The sequence below is a fragment of the Urocitellus parryii genome, chromosome 2, assembly GCF_045843805.1.
Source record: "Urocitellus parryii isolate mUroPar1 chromosome 2, mUroPar1.hap1, whole genome shotgun sequence".
Classification (NCBI taxonomy): domain Eukaryota; kingdom Metazoa; phylum Chordata; class Mammalia; order Rodentia; family Sciuridae; genus Urocitellus; species Urocitellus parryii.
In genome coordinates, this window is record NC_135532.1 from 98,346,655 (window position 1) to 98,366,390 (window position 19,736).

At 52.0% G+C, this 19,736-nt stretch overlaps 1 protein-coding gene across 1 annotated transcript in view; it reads right to left on the reverse strand.

Moving 5' to 3' along the window:
- The window catches only part of Rab6b (RAB6B, member RAS oncogene family), a 62,831-nt gene continuing 43,095 nt past the window's right edge, over positions 1–19,736 (reverse strand). The window contains exons 3-8 of the mRNA XM_026384034.2: positions 16,205–16,258; positions 15,913–16,018; positions 14,461–14,572; positions 13,263–13,356; positions 10,341–10,407; positions 1–4,347 (exon numbers count right to left, since the gene is read on the reverse strand). Coding sequence (XP_026239819.1) covers positions 4,283–4,347; positions 10,341–10,407; positions 13,263–13,356; positions 14,461–14,572; positions 15,913–16,018; positions 16,205–16,258 — 498 coding nt within the window. The 3' untranslated portion in view covers positions 1–4,282. The remainder of the gene's footprint in view (positions 4,348–10,340; positions 10,408–13,262; positions 13,357–14,460; positions 14,573–15,912; positions 16,019–16,204; positions 16,259–19,736) is intronic.

The following is a 19,736-nucleotide window of genomic DNA, read 5'->3' on the forward strand; positions in this document are numbered from 1 at the left end:
TATTGTTTGACCAACATGCTGAGTCTTTTCCACATTTTACACAGTTTAATGTAAAGTCAATATGGCCGCTATGCCTTCTGAGCCCATAACAGATGGAAAGGCCACCCTCTGTGCTTCTCACAGCAGATCGCTTTAAAGGGAGGGGAGAGGGGAAAGTGAGCTGGGGAGTCAACACACACCACAAGATGCAGGCTGGCCTTCAACGCTGTGGAGATTTCCCACCTCATGAAGGAAACAGCCAAAGCCCCATTGCCAGGTTTTGTTGATAAACCATACCCTGATGGGAAGGTCTGGAGTCCAGGGAGGCTGCACACTGAGGTCTCAAGACTCGGGAATACCAAAATAGTTGATGTCAAGCAGAAATTCAAAGGGTGCCCTGATGTCTGTGGTCACCCCAGATGATCTAAGTAGACTTGGGGACCCCAAATAATATCTGTATTCTCTCCTATCTCACTGAGATACACTGGGAAGAATCTGACATCCTAACCACAAAGCAGAGATGGCCTGAGGGACACACACAGGTTGGCAATGGATGAAGAATGGCAACACCTTGGTTCAGATCACTCCTGACTTGCTGGGTGATCAAGTCACCCTCTTGGTCTTATTCTCCCGCCTGCAGAACAGGAAGGGTTGTGGGATCTCTGCCTTATGCTGCTGTGGCAACGTGACGGTGCCTCACATTCTTTGGGGAGAGGTAGTTTGGAAACTAGCACACAACACTCTGGTCAGTGCACACACATACATCTGTTCAGCTGCCCCTCACATGGCTCTGACTATTTGCAGTCCTCAGTGACCTGGTCTCCAGTCCTGACATCCTCACCTGCTTTCATTTGTGAAGGAATGAGCCTGCTCTATCTGTAGGACACCAAAGCCAGAGGTGGCAATCCTTTGTCACATCTAGTACTTGAAGATAGGGGCTCCCAGCACTGGTTAGCCACTGGATAATAGAGACGCTGCACCCCAGATGTGTCTGCACTTGGCTACCACTTTCATCTTGTTTCTGTTTCCTGAGACACTAGAACTGACCTATCCATTGCTTTCCTTGGACCTGGGAACACTGCAGTATGGTGATAGAAACATAGTGGGGATAGTGATGGCAGAAGGCCTCTAGCCACCAAGCAGATTTTAATCTGGGACCACACAACTGCACACAGCGCTCGAGATACTGATGTCCCGCCTTCCTGCTGGTGCATACGTGCCTTTGTAAATAAGCCATTTGCTTTTTATGATCTTGACTTTTCTGATGCTTTGTTTTGATGTGGAATAGGCGCTTTACTGACAGCTTTTCTTTGAGTCCCCTAAAGAGAAAGTGGGCTAAAAGAAGAGGCTCCTGCCCAAATGCCAGGTCAGATCTAGGCTTTGGGGAGAGGAGCTGAATGACTAAACTGAGATCATGTCCTAAAAGGAACCCTAGGCTTTGTCCTCTGCTAACCAGTGTTGATTCAGCAAAGATGTGGAGTCTCACTGCGGATTTCAAAGCAAGTTCATGACATCATCTTCAAGAGGACCTGGCCATTTATTGTTAAACCTTAATTCTGAGACAAGATCCTCCCTCAAGCAAATGGATAGTAATGGCACTGACTCAAGATGACAGCCAAGGAGCCAACCCATTTCTGTGAAAGAGGTCTGGTTACCATTATAGACCCTAGGGAGAGCAGGGTGGCATCAGGTTGAGAATGACTGGGTCATGGAATGGCAAGGCACCACTGGGGTGGGAGGATGAGAAGGGACAATTGCCCTTACCTTCAGAGGCCACAGGCTCAGGGAAAAGCCTGAACTCAAGAGAGGACGTTGTGTGCAGTCTAGGAAAAGCAGGACTCTCTGTGTCATGATGGGAAACATCATGGTGCCTTGGATTGTGTGCACATGAGAAGAGAAATGAGTATCTACTTTGTTTTATAGGATGTTTTAAGTAAAGCTACCCTTCAATGCCAAGAAAATTAAAACCCACCATACATTCATTCACCAAGACCCAGTGCAAATCCCTGTCAACGGAGCTGTCCCAGAGGCCCAAAGTGACTGTCCTCACTGCCAGCCAGGCCAGATGCTGTAATGTAGACTCCCATAGATTCAAACAAGTTTGAAAGCACTCTTCCAACAAGCACCACTTGGGGGTGTGCCCATGGCGGGGATGCAGGGAAACCCTGGCCCATGCAGGCACGTGCCCCCTGAATGTAAGTACATAGAGAGGTGGTGGAGATATTCCCTTGGGCTATTTTTGCCTGTAGTTTTAACACATCTATGCATTATTTTTATTGATGGCAAGACAATCACAGATTATTTGACAATATTGAATATTTCTTATTTCAACACGTCGCAGTACTTTTGAATTTCCAAAACTTTTATCACAATGCAAATTCCAACTTGAGAGCAGGAAAGACAAGAATATACATTGATCACATGTATCTCTGTGTGAGGATGTGTCTGTGGAAGGTGTATACACAAGTCTATCTATATATATAATTATGTACACACATATAAAAACTAAACACGTGACATTTGAGTTACACTCATACATTGGTCCTTGCCCTCCAGAAGAGGTGCCCACTGGGATCCTGCTTCCTCTTCACCTGAAGATAGATTCCTCTCTTGAGATCAGCTCTTAGGCTGATGGTGTGTGGCAGACCCACTGCATAAAAATCAGCCCTGACACCTGCTGGCTGCCATTTTGGATTAGTTTCTGAGAAATTCCAAAATTCCAAAATGACCTTGTTGGAGTTCTGCCTTTGGAGGAATTCACCCTGTACACCTCAGAAGGTCATTTAGCCCATCTAGGACATGTCTATCAACAGACTGGAGGGAGCCAAAGCCAGCTGGGTGGGAGAGGGGTTATTCTGAGTCACCACCGCCCAATACCTGGCATCATGCAGGCCGGGCGGGGGGCAGTGGTAAGTCTGGGTCAATTTGGAGTGCCAGCCGAGTGAGTTACAAAGAGAAAGTTTTCTTCCAAGACTTTACAGGTTCTCAGGTCTAAGCCATTCTCAGGAATGAGTCAGAATGGTGAGAATGGCTCTCTGGGGGCAGGTCCCAGTGCCCTAGGCAGCCTTCTGGAGTCTTTACCTTGATCCTACCCTCAGGTGCCCACAGTGCAGCCACAATATCCACAAAGGTACGTGCACAAAGATTTCAACTGTACCATGCCAGTGGGGTGAAAACATGAAGAAATTGGCTTTTTTTTTTTTTTTTTAAGAACAACACTCAGCTGTATTAGCAACTGAGGGTCTGAGAACACGTCTCTCTCAAGGTGGTTCTACCAATTGCCTTCCTCACCCAATCACAGATGGACCATCGGCATTCGGTACAGGCCCTATCAGCCTCCCTGACTGTTGGGAGGAGGGCTCCAGGGTGGTACGCCACCTGGAGTCACACACTGAGTTTCTAAGTCAACCCAGCTTTGCGTGCTGGTTGACAGGCTGGTTAGAACATTCCAGAACTATACAGAGTGCCCCGGTCTATAAACCACACCATCTCAGCCCACAGTTGCCAACAGCACCCCGTCCTTCCGAAGGCCTCTTGCTTTACTGGTCACTGAGTGGGCACAGAACACACAGGTTGCCTGTGCCCTTTGCCCCCTTGAGGCTTTTGAGGGTAGGAAAAGGGGAGGCAGAAGCAGTTCCTGGGGGGTGCTGCCTGGCCTCCCTATGGTCTACAGCCTTTCTTTTCAGCTCAGGGCCCTGCTCATGCCCCTCGCTGCCCACAGAAGGCCCAAGCCTCTTTGGAGGCTGTTTGGTTCAACCAATGTTTGATTTAACCATGTGGGGCCTGGTTGGTCTGGGCTGAATGGCCCGGGACTGGAGCCTAATTAGTTACTCAGTTAATCGTTTTAATTTACTGGGCTGGAGAGGGGAGGAAGGCAGAGGTGTTGGACAGTTCAAAGAGAACAGGAAGGAGGAGGTGTGTGGAAAAGGTTTTCTGTAAGTTTACAAATATACAAAAACAAAAAGCACATCTTTCAAATAAAAATGACTACATTTTTATCTGGCAAAAAGTTGTATACACATGATTTAAATTTTTTTTTAATTTTAACAGTTTTTGGCAATCTTAATAAAGTACAATATATTACAACCAAACCAAAAAATAGTCGTTTGAGTAACAGCTGTTAAGAGTGATGTGATCCCTGATGCCCAGCCTCCCTCCCCATCCCACCCTACTCCTAGAGACAGAGAGAAAAGAAAAGTCCTCCCATCTTGATGAACTCATTCCCCACCCCATAGGAAGCTAACCAATAGGAAGCAACACAACAAGCGAGTAGTGTCGGAGGAAGCCGAGGTCAGGCTCCGCATTAGCAGGAACAGCCGCCCTCGCTGGCCGGGGGCTCCTGGGGTTTGTCCAGCTTGATGTCGATCACTGCAGGGGTGCCGGCTAAGGAAGATGACTCTCGCTGAGAGCCCTGCAGGCCCTGTCCATCCCGAGCACAGCTTGTCCTGGGCTGTGACATCACTGGCACACAGGCCAGGAGTCCCTGTCCTACCTATCAGCTCCATCACCAGCCAGGCCCGAATGCTCACATGTGAAAGCACAGGGGAGCACGGCCCTGCCCTGGTGGGCAGCAGGGGCACCGAGCCTGCACGCTTGTCAGAGCAGGTCACTTAGATTCCCAGGTGGCTAATGTGGGAGGCCATACCCACTGGATCTAAACATGGCCCCCTCTCCAGCCCTTTCCTTTGGTGCCCTTAGGGACCGTGGGCCAAGTAGCACTTATCAGCACCAGAGGAAAAGGTTCAAAACACAACCAGGTTGTTCCTTCCTCTTCTCACCAGGAGGAATAAACCAGAGACTTTCATTATTTAGACCTTCTAATTATGGCTGACCAAGCCCTCGGTACCACAGTAGGATCACTCTTCTTGGGCTGGGTTTTAATGAGGTTTTTTGTTTTGTTTGTGTTTTGGTAATGGGGATTGAATCCAGGGGTGCTTTACCACTGAGCCACATCCCCAGCCCGTTCTATTTTTTGAGTCAGGATCTCACTAAATTAGAACCTCCCTAAATTGCTGATGCTGGCCTTGAATTGAGATTCCTCCTAGAATTATAGGTATGCACCACTGGCACAGGCCCAGATGGGCTCTAATTCCTGTAGGACTGCAATGGAGCTGGGGGTGGGGTTGGGGCATAGGGGGATCACAAGTCCTGCTTATCACTCATTGCTAGCATCCTGGGGAGGTTTTTGTGTCCCCTGTTTGAGGACAACAGGAGAGATTCTTTTGCTTAAAGTATCATGAAAAGCCATGTGTGTCCTGAAGATCACATTGTCGCTCCTTGGCTGTTAGGAAGCTCAGAATCAATATTGCCACCTCTAACAACACACACACACACACACACACACACACACACACACACACACACACACACAGAGTCCTCTCTTGTTCCTGTGTATGTATGCAGGTATGTGAACACATACATACTCTCTATTCCATGGCAGAATACAAACAAAATGGTCAACAGGTCATAAGCGACCGCCTGCCTTCCACTGCCCGGCTTCATCCTCTCCACCCCCCTCGGGCAGTCCTACTTTTCTGCTCCCTATTGTTTTTACAAACCCACGGCCAAGAAGGCCCTGCTGTTGGGCTTGGGGTGTAGCTCAGTGATAAGGTACTTGCCTAGCATGCTCAAGGCCCAGGGTTAGATCCTCAGTACTGCAGAGAAATAGAATAAAACATAAATAAATTAAATAAAGAAAGAAAGAAAGAAAGAAAATCATTAAAAAAAATCCAACAACCTAGCCCCTCTGCTGCTCTCTGCCACCTGTGGTTCTGTGGCCTCTGCTGACCCCAGGCCCCCTCTGCACTGCTGGCCAAGGCATCAGCCTCACTGGATTCTCCTGATCTCCAGGAGCCCCCTCTGAGCCCACCCAGCCTTTTCTCAGCATGGTGCCTTCCCAAAGCCAGTTCTGGTGTGATGGCTGATGTGTGTGTGGCCTCTGGCTTATCCCCTGCCCTTGATCCCACACAGAGGCTTGGCAGTCAGATCCTCCCCCTGTAAACATGACCTCTGATCCCCTTCCTTCCTAGGCACAGACTATTTTTTTCCCCATACCCAGGCTCCCTTGCCTCCTCCTTTGTTCAGGGCTCCTGCATTTGTTACCTCCTTTGAGGAGCTTTTCCAGGTAAAACTGAGCACCTACTCTGTGCTGGGCACTAGGCTAGGCCCCACTAAGGCGCTGCCGCACTTCAACATCAGACTTCAGGCCGTGCAGTAAAACACGACTGTCCAGCCGGGGGACGGAGGAGAGAGGAGCCTGTGCACACCAAAACCATCTGACCATGGAGTTATGCTCTTATTCATTCATTTGTTGCTGCTGAGAATGGAACCGAGGGCCTTGCACATCTTAAGCACAAGTCCTGCTGCTGAGCTACATTCCCAGCCCAGAGTTCCATTTTTGAATGACCCAGCTGTGCCACAATCCTCTTGCACTAGGTTTTCACCCTCATGTCCACTGTGGGTGCCATCCTGTGCATGCCCTCTAACCACGAGATGCCAGTAACATTGTGGGAGACCAACCTTACACGTGACTGAGTCACACTCCCTGGATGGGTGCTGAGGCGCTCAGTCACAGAAATGTGGGCGGTGTCTGGTGCATGGGTGTGTCTTGCTACAGCCCCATGGATGAAGCTACGCTCACCTGTTCCTTTGTAATATAACCCCTTGCCCTGTTTAGGATAGACTCTGCCATGGAAGTGCCTTGGGTGTGTCCCCTTCTCTTACTGTGCCCTTGGGTGTGGCCTACCCAGGTGTCAGTCAACCTGCTGACAGTGGACATCGTGAAGATAGACTCAGCCCCTTGAAACCTGACCCCTTGCCTCATTTGAATAGCTTCTCCTCAATAAAAGGGGTCAGCGTGTGCTCTCGCTCTCTCTCTTTCTGTGGACCCTTAAGGTCAGAGGAGCCGTCACAGCGACCCCAAAGAAAAAGGTATTTTTCAAGAGTGTGGTTACTTTGTGCAGCCCAGTTAGCCCAGTTCAACTGGAGTGACCCCTGAGCCTTTTAGTCGCGAGAACAGAAACCCGGCATAACATGTTTCTCTTTCCCCCAACTTACGACAACCAAAAATGTCTAGAGATGTTGCCAAATGTCCCCTGTGGTTTGAGAACCACTGGATCTAGCTGAAAGGTTGGTCCCAGTTACAGCATTAATTTCTGTCCAATATGAAAGCTACCTGACTGCCATTAAAAATAAACCTTCTCCGGTGCTGTGGGACTCAGAGGGCTTTTGTATACTGCACAGCGGCAGTTCCCAAGTGGACTGCATCAAACATCTCCTGGGAAGGTTGCTAAAAATACATCTCCCTGGGCCCCACCTCAGTCGATCCGGGGATGGGCTCAGGGTGTATATTTTGAGCGAGTTCCCTGGGAGAGTCTCAATGCACAGACACCTGGGGAACGGATTCTACAGACAGGCCCAGAATAGCCCTGTTCAAAAGAACGGTTTGCAAAAGTGGACATGTTCTACATCTGACCGTCCCACATGGTAGCCATCAGCAACACAGTAACCCAGGCTAGTGAAGTGAGGAACTGAACTTCAAACTGGATCCAACTTTAACTAAATGTGTACAGCCACAGGTGGCATCAGTATTAGCAAGTACAGGTTTAAATCATCTGCCAGAGATTCCACACATACTCTTGTCACTTAATGTCACCTCTTTCTTGTAATGCCACATACCAGTGCAATACAGTGCCTGCTGAGTGGAAAGGATGGGCAAGAATGAGTGGACCCGTGTCTACATGATCCCCACAAGAGGAAGCCCCTTGTGGAAGTTGCCCATAAGCCACAAGAGGCTTATTATGTGCCTTCTTGCAGAGCCCAGAGAGTCCCTCTGTTCCTCTGGCTCAAGTATGGCTCGTCACAGACCACACTTCCTCTCCCCTCTGGTCCTTGGGATAGCGATGGGTGGACCCAGACAGCCAGTTACCGTCTTGCCCAACCCGCCAGGCATGTGTCCCCCATTCCAGGTTCTCTAAGGTTGCCACACCTCTCTGTCTGGGGTGTCAGCTACCCTTGTGCTCTGTCAGAGAGTATAAGGACGGCAGAATGCAAGTGTTTGGAATTGGTCCCAGCCGTCAACTGAACAAATGGGAGGCCTTGGGCCTGCTCTTCCCTGCTTGGGGCATGACTGTCCTGTCCCCTTAGGACCACTTCATGAGGTGCCCAAGTTACTTTGCAAATGCCAGCCTTATTCAGAAAGAGCCCAGGACCCATATACAGAGAGATGCTGTTTGGGCACAAAGCAGGAGAGGGAGCCTTGCATATGCAGACCCAGCGAGGGGCTTGAGGCTTAACCACTTTGTGGCCCCTTGGCCCCACTTAGTTGAGAAAGCAGAGGATGAGTGGGGGTGGGCTGCTGGGCAGAAGGGCCAGCAGGGAAGCCCTGGGGAAGCACCCTGTCTTGGGTGTGAAGATGAGGCCCAGTAGCCCTTCATGTGGACCTGGAAGCAGCAGACGGGCCCGCCATGCCCTGAGCCAAGTGAGCGAGGGTGAGTATGAATTTTGCATATGTCACAAAGCTCTTCATGCTAAATACAGTTCCAACACGACCTCCAAGAACATAGCTCCCAAACACCTGGGCTTGAGCCATCAGTAAACATAAGTGCCAGACCACCACCCTGGCTAAACCTCTTGGTCCCTTTCAGGATCTAGGGGGTCTGCTCTAGGCTGTTCCAGCCCCTTCCTCAAATCAGGCCCCAGCCAGAGGGCTCCTGGGCAGAGAGAGGGTGGGACTGTATCTGCTAGAAAAGGGTCAGAGACTACATAGTCCTGTGCCATCTGCTTGCTATCTGCCCTGTGTTCTTTCTCCCCAAGGGCCCAGAGGTCACCTGCAGCTGGGTGAGACAGTGACCATGTGTTAATTGGAACCCTGAACTTGGACCCTGGGAGAATGTGAATGAAACACTCACCCTGACCAGTTTGCTGTGTCTTCAGAGTGGACAGGACGTGGAGCGGGCCGTCTGCAACCCGCTCCTCACTGCATCTCGTCTCCTCCTGCCCTTGGTCCTGCTCTCATCCTGCCCCGCAGGTTGCCTTTGGTATGCTCCGGCACGTCACAGGAGCCCCTGCCCGGTGACACCATGGGCTGTACCCCGAGACGTGCAGCCAGCTCTGCTGCGGGCGCTGTGAGGTGCCCCAACACGCTTCCTCACCTGGAATTGGAGTCTCACCATGGACAATCAGGTGACACTCCCTTTGGCCACCGTGCATCCTCTGGGTTTGGCGAGGCACCTGCTCCCTGGGTCTCAAGACTGCTCTGAGAGTCCCTTGAGGAGGCTGGAGGGCCAACTGTCCCTACAGCCTGTCTCAGGCTTCCTCTGGCTGCAGCCTCGAGGTTCTCTGGGCTGGGAGCCCACCCCCACCCTGGCACTGGGCTGCGTCAGACAGAGGGACGTCACCTCTGGTTTCTAGCATCAAGCTATTCATTTCTTTTGCTTCAACCCTCTTCAGCTAGAAGGGGCCCTTTGGCCTCTCTGGCTTCCTTCTCTGACCTGTCACGAGTTTCTACCCTTGAGGTCCTGGAGGGACGAGTGGAGGATGCTGGGAAGTTGCTTTGGGGAGACACATTCTGTTCTGAAGGGTGCAGGCTGGGACATGAGTGCCCAGGTCTCTAGTGGCTAACTTGAACTGGAGCATCTGACTAGGTGCAAGGAAGGGCAGTCTGTGGGTAATGCCCTCACCTACCAAAGCAACTCTCATCTGATCCTTGAGGGAAGGTGTTTTAGAATGGAACAGAACTGGATATGGAAGAAGCAAGCTGGAGTATGAATCCTAACTCCACAACTTACATGCTGTGTGACTTTAGGCAAACCAGGCTACCTTCCTGAACCCCAATGTCAGCATGTAGGTGTCGGCCCAGGTTCGGGTTGGACTATGTGAGTGGTGTATAACCCTGTTCCATAGAGCAATGGGGAGGTGGGGGCTGTGCATGCCGGGGCACAGGACATGGAAGGGGCCTCAGGTGGGGGACTTGTCTCACGTGGAGTAGCATGAACGTACAGGCTCAGTGTTCGGAAGCCACCTCTGCAGTGGAGAGGCCATCTGTACCCATGAGACATGTGGGTGTTCAGGTAAAGAAGGAACAGCCACCTCTTCTTGCTCCCCGCCCCTCACCATCACGCTTACACACCCCTTTGAAAGGTCTCCCCACGCCGCTGTGGAGGAAGATGGCCTCGACGGCTAGAGCTGGCTAGGGCTCAAAGACCATGGGCTCAGCCCTGTCCCTGGGCACAGGTGGCCCCCGCAGTCCAGGGAGGCTGCATGGAGGCCCAGCAAGAGCTTCTCTGCTGCAGGAAAATATTATTCAGAGAAAAGGTTTCTCGGGCTCATCGTTTCACTCACTTGTCAAAGGAAAAGGATACTCCCCTCTTTGCTCTTCTCCTGGACATTCTCCATGCCGGGCAGAGCCGACGCCACACGCCGGAAGAGCTGCAGAGACGGGGAGATCAGGTGAGCCCCGGGGATGCCCCCACCTACGCTGGCCCACAATGAGCTGGGCTCCCACAGTCAGGCTTCTGTCCACCGCCCTCGTGGGCACTGGGTGTGGGAAACCAGCTTCCCACCTTCCCTTGAGACAAGTGACCCTCTTCCTTGGGGACCTGTGACCCATGGCTCAGAGGCAGCTTGGCTGGGAGCTGGGACCTCAGTCACAGTGAGGGTCACAGTGAGTGTGAACACAGCAAGCACTGAGGTCTGTTTGGATGTGTGTGTAGGTGTGAGTGTGATATGCATACTGTGTGTGTGTGCGTGCTTGTGTGTGTGTATGTGTGTCTATATAAGCAAATGAGGGAGTGAATGTGTGGGGTTCTGTGTGTTTTTGTAGGTGTGGGTGTGTGTTGGGTGTTTGTGTGTGCATGTACTGCTTCTGTGTGTGTGTGTGTGTGTGTGTGTATTGGGGCGGGGCTTGGCAGTGGTCTGATGCTTATGTCCTCCCAACCTCAAATGCTGACACCTATTTCCCCATGTGACAGTATTAATAGGTGGGGCCTTTCCGGAGGTGATCAGTCTTGAGGGCAGAGTTTTTACGGATAGCATTAATGCCCTCATAAAAGAGGCCCGAGGGACCGTGCTTGTCCCTTTCATGTGAGCATACAGTTAGAAGGTACCATCTGTGAGGAAACAGGCCCTCACCAGACACTGAATCTGCCACACCTTGATTTTGGACTTGTGGCCTCCAAAACTCTGAGAAAAAAAATTTCTTTTATTTATATAAAGTCACCCACTCTATGGCAGTTCGTTACAGTAGCTCAAACAGACTAACACGTAAACATTCCCCTTCTCTCCACAGATACTAGTTGCAGGAACCCAGTGGGCTCTGGGCTTAAAACCACTGCATGAGATCTCAGAAGACAGAGTGAGTGTTATTCAGGTCTGAGGCCAGGCTGGGTGACAAGGTGAGGGCCCAAGTGCGGAAGCTGCTGGTAGGCCCTGCAGGGTGTGGGACCCTGCCTGTAGAGGGCCAGGACAAGTGGGCAAGGACATGGAGGGCCTGGGTCTCCCCTTGTGAGTGTTCTTCAAGGCCTTCTGCCATCTATCGGATGGATTGTAGCCTCTGCCAATGGCCAAGAAGGATGCCCTTGGGGTGGGGATGGGTCTCTGTGAGCAGATATGTTCTTGTTGAGAGCACACAGTCTGCACTGCAGGAACTCCTTCCCTGAACCACACAGGGGTTAAAGGGACCTCCTTTAACTGCTGCCTGGGTTGCAGAGCATTCTGGGAGCAGTGGGGGCATCAATGTCTCCCTGACCCGGAAGGAAGGCTGGGCAGCTGGCCCCTGCTCTAAGGTCGGCCTGGCCCTGCCCTCTGCTCCACTGTGCCCATGACTTTTCATCAGGACCCATAAGGAGCAACAGCCCAGGCTCCCCTGTGTGTCCCCAGGACATGCTTCCTCCTCCAGGGGACACCATGACAGTTCTCACTTTACACCTGTCAGGGATGGAGACTGAGAAGGGGGTGGGGATGAACAAAGCCATCTGAGATCCCGGGAGATCTGTGTCCTCCCTCAGGTCATCACAGTGCCCCTCCCACTGTCTCTTCCTGCTCCTCTGGCCCCTCCTCCTCCTCTACCACCAGCACTGCCCGCATGGACGGCGCTCACTGTATCCAGAAGGCCATCTGTGGCTTGCCTCACGTTCCCAGGCGATGCTGGGGCTGAAGGGCAAAAGGAACACCAGCCAGGTTCCTCAGCATCCCCTCACCCACCGCAGGTGCCCTGCTGCCAAACCTCTGAGTGCCCCCTCCTCGCCACCTCGCCAAGGCCCCCTGGTCCTGGAAGGCAGGGCTCTCCCCCCGCCTTGGCCTGAGCCCAGGCCGCCTCCAGCAGCCTGGTTAAGTCTACGGACACCTCCTAAGGTACAAAACCAAGTTCATAGGTTTATAGAGGAGACCATTTGTACTGAGTGAAATATTTCTAAAATATTTAGGAAGAAACAAATTTGTGACGTAGTGACACTTGTGCTTCCTTGTGAACATATTAAACTGCAGGAACTAGCTGTAGCCCTAATAACTCCTATGATGTTAATAGAGCCATGCATGTAAAGTCCAGGACACCTGCCACACTCTGAGGCCATAAGAAAACACCTGTGATTCCTGAGGGGGAGAAGGAGTCACAGGTTCCTGCTAATGTCATTGAACCTGGTTGCCTGCATTCATCGCCGAAGGACGTGCTACAGTAATTTAGAGGTCAGAGACGGCACAGGTGGGATTATCTCGAGCCCAGGTCTGCCGACTGCTGAATTCTCTCTTGGGCACTCCTTGGGTTCTGTGGATCCAGGGTAAGAGTCACTGCTCCACGGCTCAGCCCTAACTCCAACTCCTTTCCCTCCACCATGGGCGATGGGCTCCTTGCTCCAAGTCCAAGTTACCCTCCAAGGTGCTGAGCACTTGATGGATACAAGGCAGGAACCCAAGATGTCTGGCAGTGCTCCTCCCAAGTGAGGTAAGAGGCTAGGAACCCCGGCTTCCTACAGTCACCTGGGAGTCAGTGCTGGACCCTGTACAGCTTGCTACAGGGTGCCAAGACTGGTCACTGCTCTGGTGGCTGGTGACGGTCAGTGTCCAAATGGCTCCTGAGGTGAGTGCTCTGTCCCCCTCACATGCTTTCCCTGCTCTGGAAGTCAGCTTCCTTCCCCACTGCACAGGTTTATGGGTGTTTTGTTGGTGACCCCGATCTAGGTACCAGGCCCTAAGGGCAGGGCAGTCCCAGCCTGAGGCTCAGCACCCCCAGAAGTCCCGGGTGGGCCTCCTGGCCAGCTGTGCTGGGGCTGGCACAGGTGTGTCCTCACCTGCTTCACGTTGTAGCCAGTCTTTGCACTGGTCTCGATGAACATGACACTCAGTTCTTTGGCGCGCTGCTCCCCTTCCTCAATGGTTATCTGCCTGGAGAAGAGGGGACGAGGGGAAAATCAGTTCCATAGAGGAGCGGCCCCTGGCAGAACCAGAGGAACCTGGGCTGAGAGGGATCACCTGGCAGGGCAAAGGGAGCTACCAGGGCCCTTGGTGAGCAGAAGACAGGCTCCGAGCACAGGGGTCCATCCGAGGACCGAGCCAATCCCAGTCTCTCCAGGATGAAGAGGGCCCAGGGCACAGGGCACACCAGCCCCTTTCCCTGCTCCTTCCACGGTATCTTCTGAGCTCAGGAGCAGGCCTATCACCCACCGGCCTTTCCCAACTCTCACTGGTTCAAGAGCCTGTTTGTGAAGAGCTTCCGGCTACAAGCTGCCCTGGGTGACATCGTCAGCCCCCATTTCCAAATGCAAATGCCAAGGTTGAAAGTGGCTCCCCCAAGGCCACAGAGCTTCGTAGCAAAGGAGCAAGCATCAGAGCCCATTTTCCCCATGTGACACAGGACTCCAGGAAGGCATGCACTGGTCACATTGCAAGAGGCCCAGGCACCTTGCTGGAGTCTATGACCTGTCACTTTATCTGTCTGGGTTGGGGTCAGGTACAATAAGTAGACAAATGTGTGTAAAGGATACCTAAGTCAGCCGGTACACTGGAGGGCATATAGACGCCTCTCCCACAGAAGCATCTCCCCAGATCGCAGCAAGCCAGGCTGAGCAGGCCGGGGGTCAGGCTTGTTCTGCTGACAGGCTGCAGGCTCACGTCTAGGGCAGGGCATTCACATACCATGCACCAGTGCAGGCTTCTCACAGCGGCAGACCTAAGCAGTATGAGCAGAAGCTCCTGCAATCAGGGGACTGTGCTGTGACCATGACGGGGGCCAGACCACACACTGCTGGGCGGTGCACACGGCTCAGTGCCTGCCCTGCTGGGCGGTGGAAGATGGCGGCTTCAGAAATCACACACCCATGGTTGGAAAGGGTACTTCCAAGTGTGCCTAAAACTCCTGGGCCCAGGGACAGGTCAGAAGGACACACTTGCCATCCATGCATCCCCGAGTTCCTGGTCCAGAGCAGTTACCCAGGAGCAAAGGGCAGGCCTGTCTCACCAGCCTCTGCACCTCTGTGCCCCGGTACCCACCTCTTGTCAGCCAGGTCCGTCTTGTTGCCCACCAGCATGATGATCACGTCACTGCCCCTCTCTGTCCTGACGTCATCGATCCACTTAGAGGTCTGTTGGAAGGAGTTGAGGTCTGGAGGCAGAAAGGGGGACAGTGAAGATGAGAGCCAGCCCTTAGTCAGAGAGGCCAGGAGTGGCTTAGTCACCTGTGAAGAGAGGAAGCCCAGCCCACGCAGACCAGTCCACTGGGAACTGAGCCCTGGGGAGCCCCTTGAACAGCTCAGCCACCCTTTCGGGGAGAGGAGTGGCCTTACTCAGAAAGTCACCGTCTGGAGTTTCACATGAAATAATGCCTGTAGAGGCCATCATGAGACCTGACTTTAGGGTTCCGAAGAAAATGTGAGAAATGGGTGCACGGACTCCGCTGAGCCTGGAAGCAGTGAGGGGCTGGAGGCGGACACTCAGCCCCCAGGGCAGGAGCACCCTACAGAGTGGCCTCCCCAGAGGGAGCTTAGAGCAGCTTGGGAGAGGACAGGCGGGTGAGGAGAACCCCAGACTCTGCAGGCAAAGGGGCTAGAAAGGCAACCCAGGGCCAGGAGCACTCGGTCAGCCAGAGAGCAGGGCTGTTTCTGGGCAGCCTGGTCTCCCTCAGCAGACGTGACCGTCCTCATGGGGAGGTCACTCCCGGGTCACCGGGTGGTGTCTGCCACTCGGCAGTCCACATCCCTGGTGCAGGGGAGGCAGCCTGGCCTGGCAAGCCCCCATTCCCTGCAGCCTGGTCTCCCTTCTGCTGGGTACCAGGCCATGTGGGCCCAGGTCCTCGGAGACCGAGCTCCTACCTGCACTCAGGGAAAGTGGTGGGTGGACTAAGGGACAGGCAGAGCTGGGGCACATGTGTGACTTCCCACCTCAAGCATAATCACGGCCATGAGCTTCCATTTTACAGGCCCAGGCAGCTCTGGCTGTGTCAGCCCCCACCCCAGACCCCAAGTCTCTCTCAGGTTTGTGAAGGCCTTGAGAATGCCTGCTTGGGACACAGAGCACATTGGGTGAGCAGGGCTGCCAGCCCCGGTGTTCCCAAGGCTCCTTGGCTGCCCTGTGAGGTGCTGAGACCCCAGTGACAGATCCTGCCTGCTGGGTCTGGGTTGGCACAGGCCATCGTCTTCTCCCACCCTGATGAACATACACAGACGTCATCCAGGGCAGTGAAGAGTGAGAGGGGCTTGGGGCAGGGCCAGCCTCGTGAGCATCTGCTCCCCAGACCCCCAGGACCCTGCTCCAAGCAGGACTAACCAGCCCAGTCCAGGTCTGTCACAGGTGTGTGGGGGGCAGTGGAAAGCAACTCACACCCCACCCGGGCCTCTGCCTTCCTGCAATTCAGGTCTCATGCACACACGCCTGGCCAGCAAGGGTCACTCCTGGGCCCTGGGTCCTCCGAGAGCCACCCTCCATGGAGCATAGACCTTCACTCACTTGTGATGTCGTACACCACCACGGCCACAGTGGAGTCCCGGATGTAGCTGGGGATCAGGCTGCGGAACCGCTCCTGGCCGGCTGTGTCCCAGAGCTGCAGTCGCACCTGCACGGAAAGGGGTACAGGGGTAAGGGAGGGGGCCAGCGAGGTCCTTGGCCAGCCTGGGGCCCAGGCTCTGTGATTTTGGCACTGCCAGGCTCGTGCCACCAGGCTTGGCACAGGCTCTGGGGTCCCAGGAGATAAGCCCACAGAAACCCTTCTGTCCTCCCAGATTTAAAATCAGGTGCTCACCGTGCGGTCCTCCAAGTACATGGTTTTTGACAAGAAGTCGATCCCGATGGTTGCCTGTTAGAGAAAAGCATGGAAAGGTCAAGACAGAAAGGTCTCCGGCAAAGAAGCAAAGGTGCAGGGTCCCCAGGCACTGGCCCAGCAGATAGAGGGGGGCACTGCCAACCATCCAGGAAAGTCCCGCCCACAGGCTCTTTTCTCCTCAAGCCAACAAAATGGGAGTTGATTGTTACCAGCACCCCGTGTCACACCTGTGCCTCTCCTATCCTGGCACCTGTAAGGGGCAGCCAGCCTTGCAACCAGAGAGCCAGGCCCTGCCACTCCCTTGCTGTGTGGCCTTGTGCAGGCCACCAACCCACGCTGGCCTCACCTGTACCCAGTACCCATGAGTAGGAGCTAAGAGACACTGTCAGTGTGAAACAGAGATATCATTGCTGCGTAATTAATAAAAGACTCTGACACGGCCTGGACATCCGGGTCCTTGACTAGGGACAGGGATTAGAATCCTTGGCAGCCATTAAAAATCATGTGCTTGAAAAATCCTTAAGGATCTGGGGAAGCAAATTATTGAGAAGCCGCACACTATAAAACATCGATTAACTGAAGTAGATACATGAGTATTTTTCATGTTTTTTCAGACACTGAAGTGAATCGGATGCACTTCATACCAGTGTCTATATAAGAACATTATGGGCATTTTTTGAGATTCCTTCATTATGTATTTTCTTTTTTTGGACTGGGGATTGAACCCAGGGGTGCTTAACCACTGAGCCACATCCCCAGCCCTTTTTTTATATTTTATTCAGAGACAAGGTTTTGCTAAGTTGCTGAACTTATGATCCTTCTGCCTTTGAACTTATGATCCTTCTGCCTCAGCCTCCTAAGCCTCTGGGATTAAAGGTATGTGTGCCACCATGCCTGGCTATTTTTCTATTTTCTACAAATAGTTCTGAAATTTAAAACAAAGTCTTCTGAAATAAAAATAAGTTTAAGAAATGTGTCTCACTGCATGGAAAACTAAGCAGTGACTATTGACTATGAAAAACAGAACCAAGGGAAGCCCAAGGCCTGGAGGCTGACGGCATGGGTGTGCACCAGTGTGCATGAGCAGGTGTGCACGATGCCACCCCCAACTCAGTCCACAAAGCACGGAAGGCTGCTGGAACACCAAGGTACAGAGTGCTGTTCAACCCTCTAGAACAGATGACTCCGGAACATGGGGACAGGCACACACCACAGACACAGCCTCGCCCCATCCCTTACTTTGAGGATAAACGGACAGGCCAGGGAAGTTACAGCATGTGTCTGTGGGACCATGCCAATCAGCGGCAGGGCTGTGAGCCCAGTGATGAACCCTGGCAACACTGGGCTCTTCCAGCATCGTGTCCTGCCTGGCATGGTCACTGGGGACAAGCCTGACCGACGAGAGCTTATGGATGTGGGGGTCACACACTTTCATTGGGTGTGACGATGGATGTAACTTGGGAATCTTCGTCTTCTCCTTCCCTTAAGGAGGAATGCGCAGAGCAAGTAGGAATCTCTCAACTCACCAGTGCTCGGGGGGCTTCCAGGAGGGCCCAGCTCCTCTGCAGAGTGGCTCTTAACCCAAACCAGGGGCCTGGGCTCAGGATTGAGGCGGAGGCTGCCAGCCATCACCCAGATGTGTGGGGGGACTCGTGGCTGCCCCACATAAGATTCCTTTGCTGCTGGGTGGCTAAGATGTGGTCAAAGAATGTGAAGGTCATGTATACATCACTGGGGTGGCTCCTCTATGGGTGGCATGCCCGAAGCCACCCCCTTTACTCTCCCATTGCTTGGAATGCAATCAGGTGGTGAGGGGTCATCATGGCCCATCCAGGTGAGGATGACAGAGGAGAAATGACAGACCCACTGAGCTTGACTCCCTGGCCCTAGGAACTGCCTCAGCAGCACTGGACTCCTTACACCCAGATTGTTGCGTTACAGAGACTCTGTCTTTATTTTGTTTAGGCCACCATCATTTAGGGTTTCTGTGGACACAGACCACCGTACCCTAACCAACAGGGCAATGAACCATGAAGAAGCAGATCCCCAAATGTCAGGTGGTGACGTTGCTGATGATAACTGTAACAAGGACAAACCTGTTTTAACTCAAATGTGCACAAGCTACTTTTTCTTCCAGGGAGGGTGGAGAAATCGCCAGATGACATGAAGAGGGATTGGAACCCAGGAAAACTCAGCTCAGTGGCCCCCATAATTACCAACACCATGTACTGGATGGACACCCACACCCACGTACCATTATCTCTATTACACCTCCCCGTGACCTGGCCAAGAGGTGGCAATGAGGAAACCATGGCTGGAAGAGATCAGCTTCCTATCTGCCCCTCCTTTTAGTCCAGCTTCTAAGTTGCTACATTAGAGCAACCTCTGGTCCCTTAACTGTCCACTTTCTCACACCTGTTTGGGCCACATTCTCCACCCAACCAATCACTGAGCCACTGTGGGTCTTCCCGAATCTTTGTAGCCAGGTAACACAGTGTAGGTATCGTTTCTGGGTACAACTGAGGCACCAGCTCTGTTTGACACCACCTTCCTAAGTTCTGCTTTCAATGATGGCTGAATAGCTTGTATCTAACGACTCCAGCTCTGGTAAAATGCAAGAAATAAACAACTTCCAAGCAATAAAGAGCAATTGAAAAATAGAGGAAGTTAATAATAGGGGGAATCATGGTCACCATCTCTTGGGAACTCTGTGCTGGCAAGTAAATAATATTAAATATTAAACTTATCTAAAAATAAAACAAATCTAAAGTGCTATAAGGAATAATTTCCCTTATAATCACCCTGAGAGGAAGGCTGAGGGTTATTAGTGTCTCTGTTGAGCTGATGGGGAACTTCATAGTAAGAGATGCTAAGGGAAATATAGAAAAAAAAAAGAAAAAAAAAAGAAAAATAGATAGGCAATGGAGGAGTTTTGATCTCTGAAGGAACAAGGTAGATCCTACATTTCAGCAGTTTTCCTGCTTTAGAAACTACCCAGTCCCAGAAAGTCAAAGAGGTTTGGTGGATACCTGAGGCTTCTCCTAGAAACCCCAGAAGAGCTGGCTTTGGAAGGAGGGCCATGATCTCAGGACTGAGTATTATACCAGAGGACTAAGGGAAAAACAGAAAGAGATCTATCTTTGCAAAGTCTCAACAGGGTAAGTACCTACCCCCTGAAAAAGATTAGCTTAATTAATCCCCTCATTAATTGCCTATTCAAATAGACCTGAATATTCTTTAAAGGAAGATACTAGAATTCCAGAGTCTTCACAATGTACTATTCATTATTTTTTTAAAAAAAAGATGATATGATAAGAATAAAAAGAGGGTTAGACACGTGGAGAAGCAGGAAGTTCAAGTCATAATCAAAAGGAAAAAAAAACCTCAACAGAAGCAGACTCCTAGATGACCAAATGTTGGATTAGCAGGCCAGGACCTTGAAAAATAATGCTTACAAATAAGTATAAAAATCCTTTTAAAAGGGCTGGGGTTGTGGCTCATGTCTAGCGCA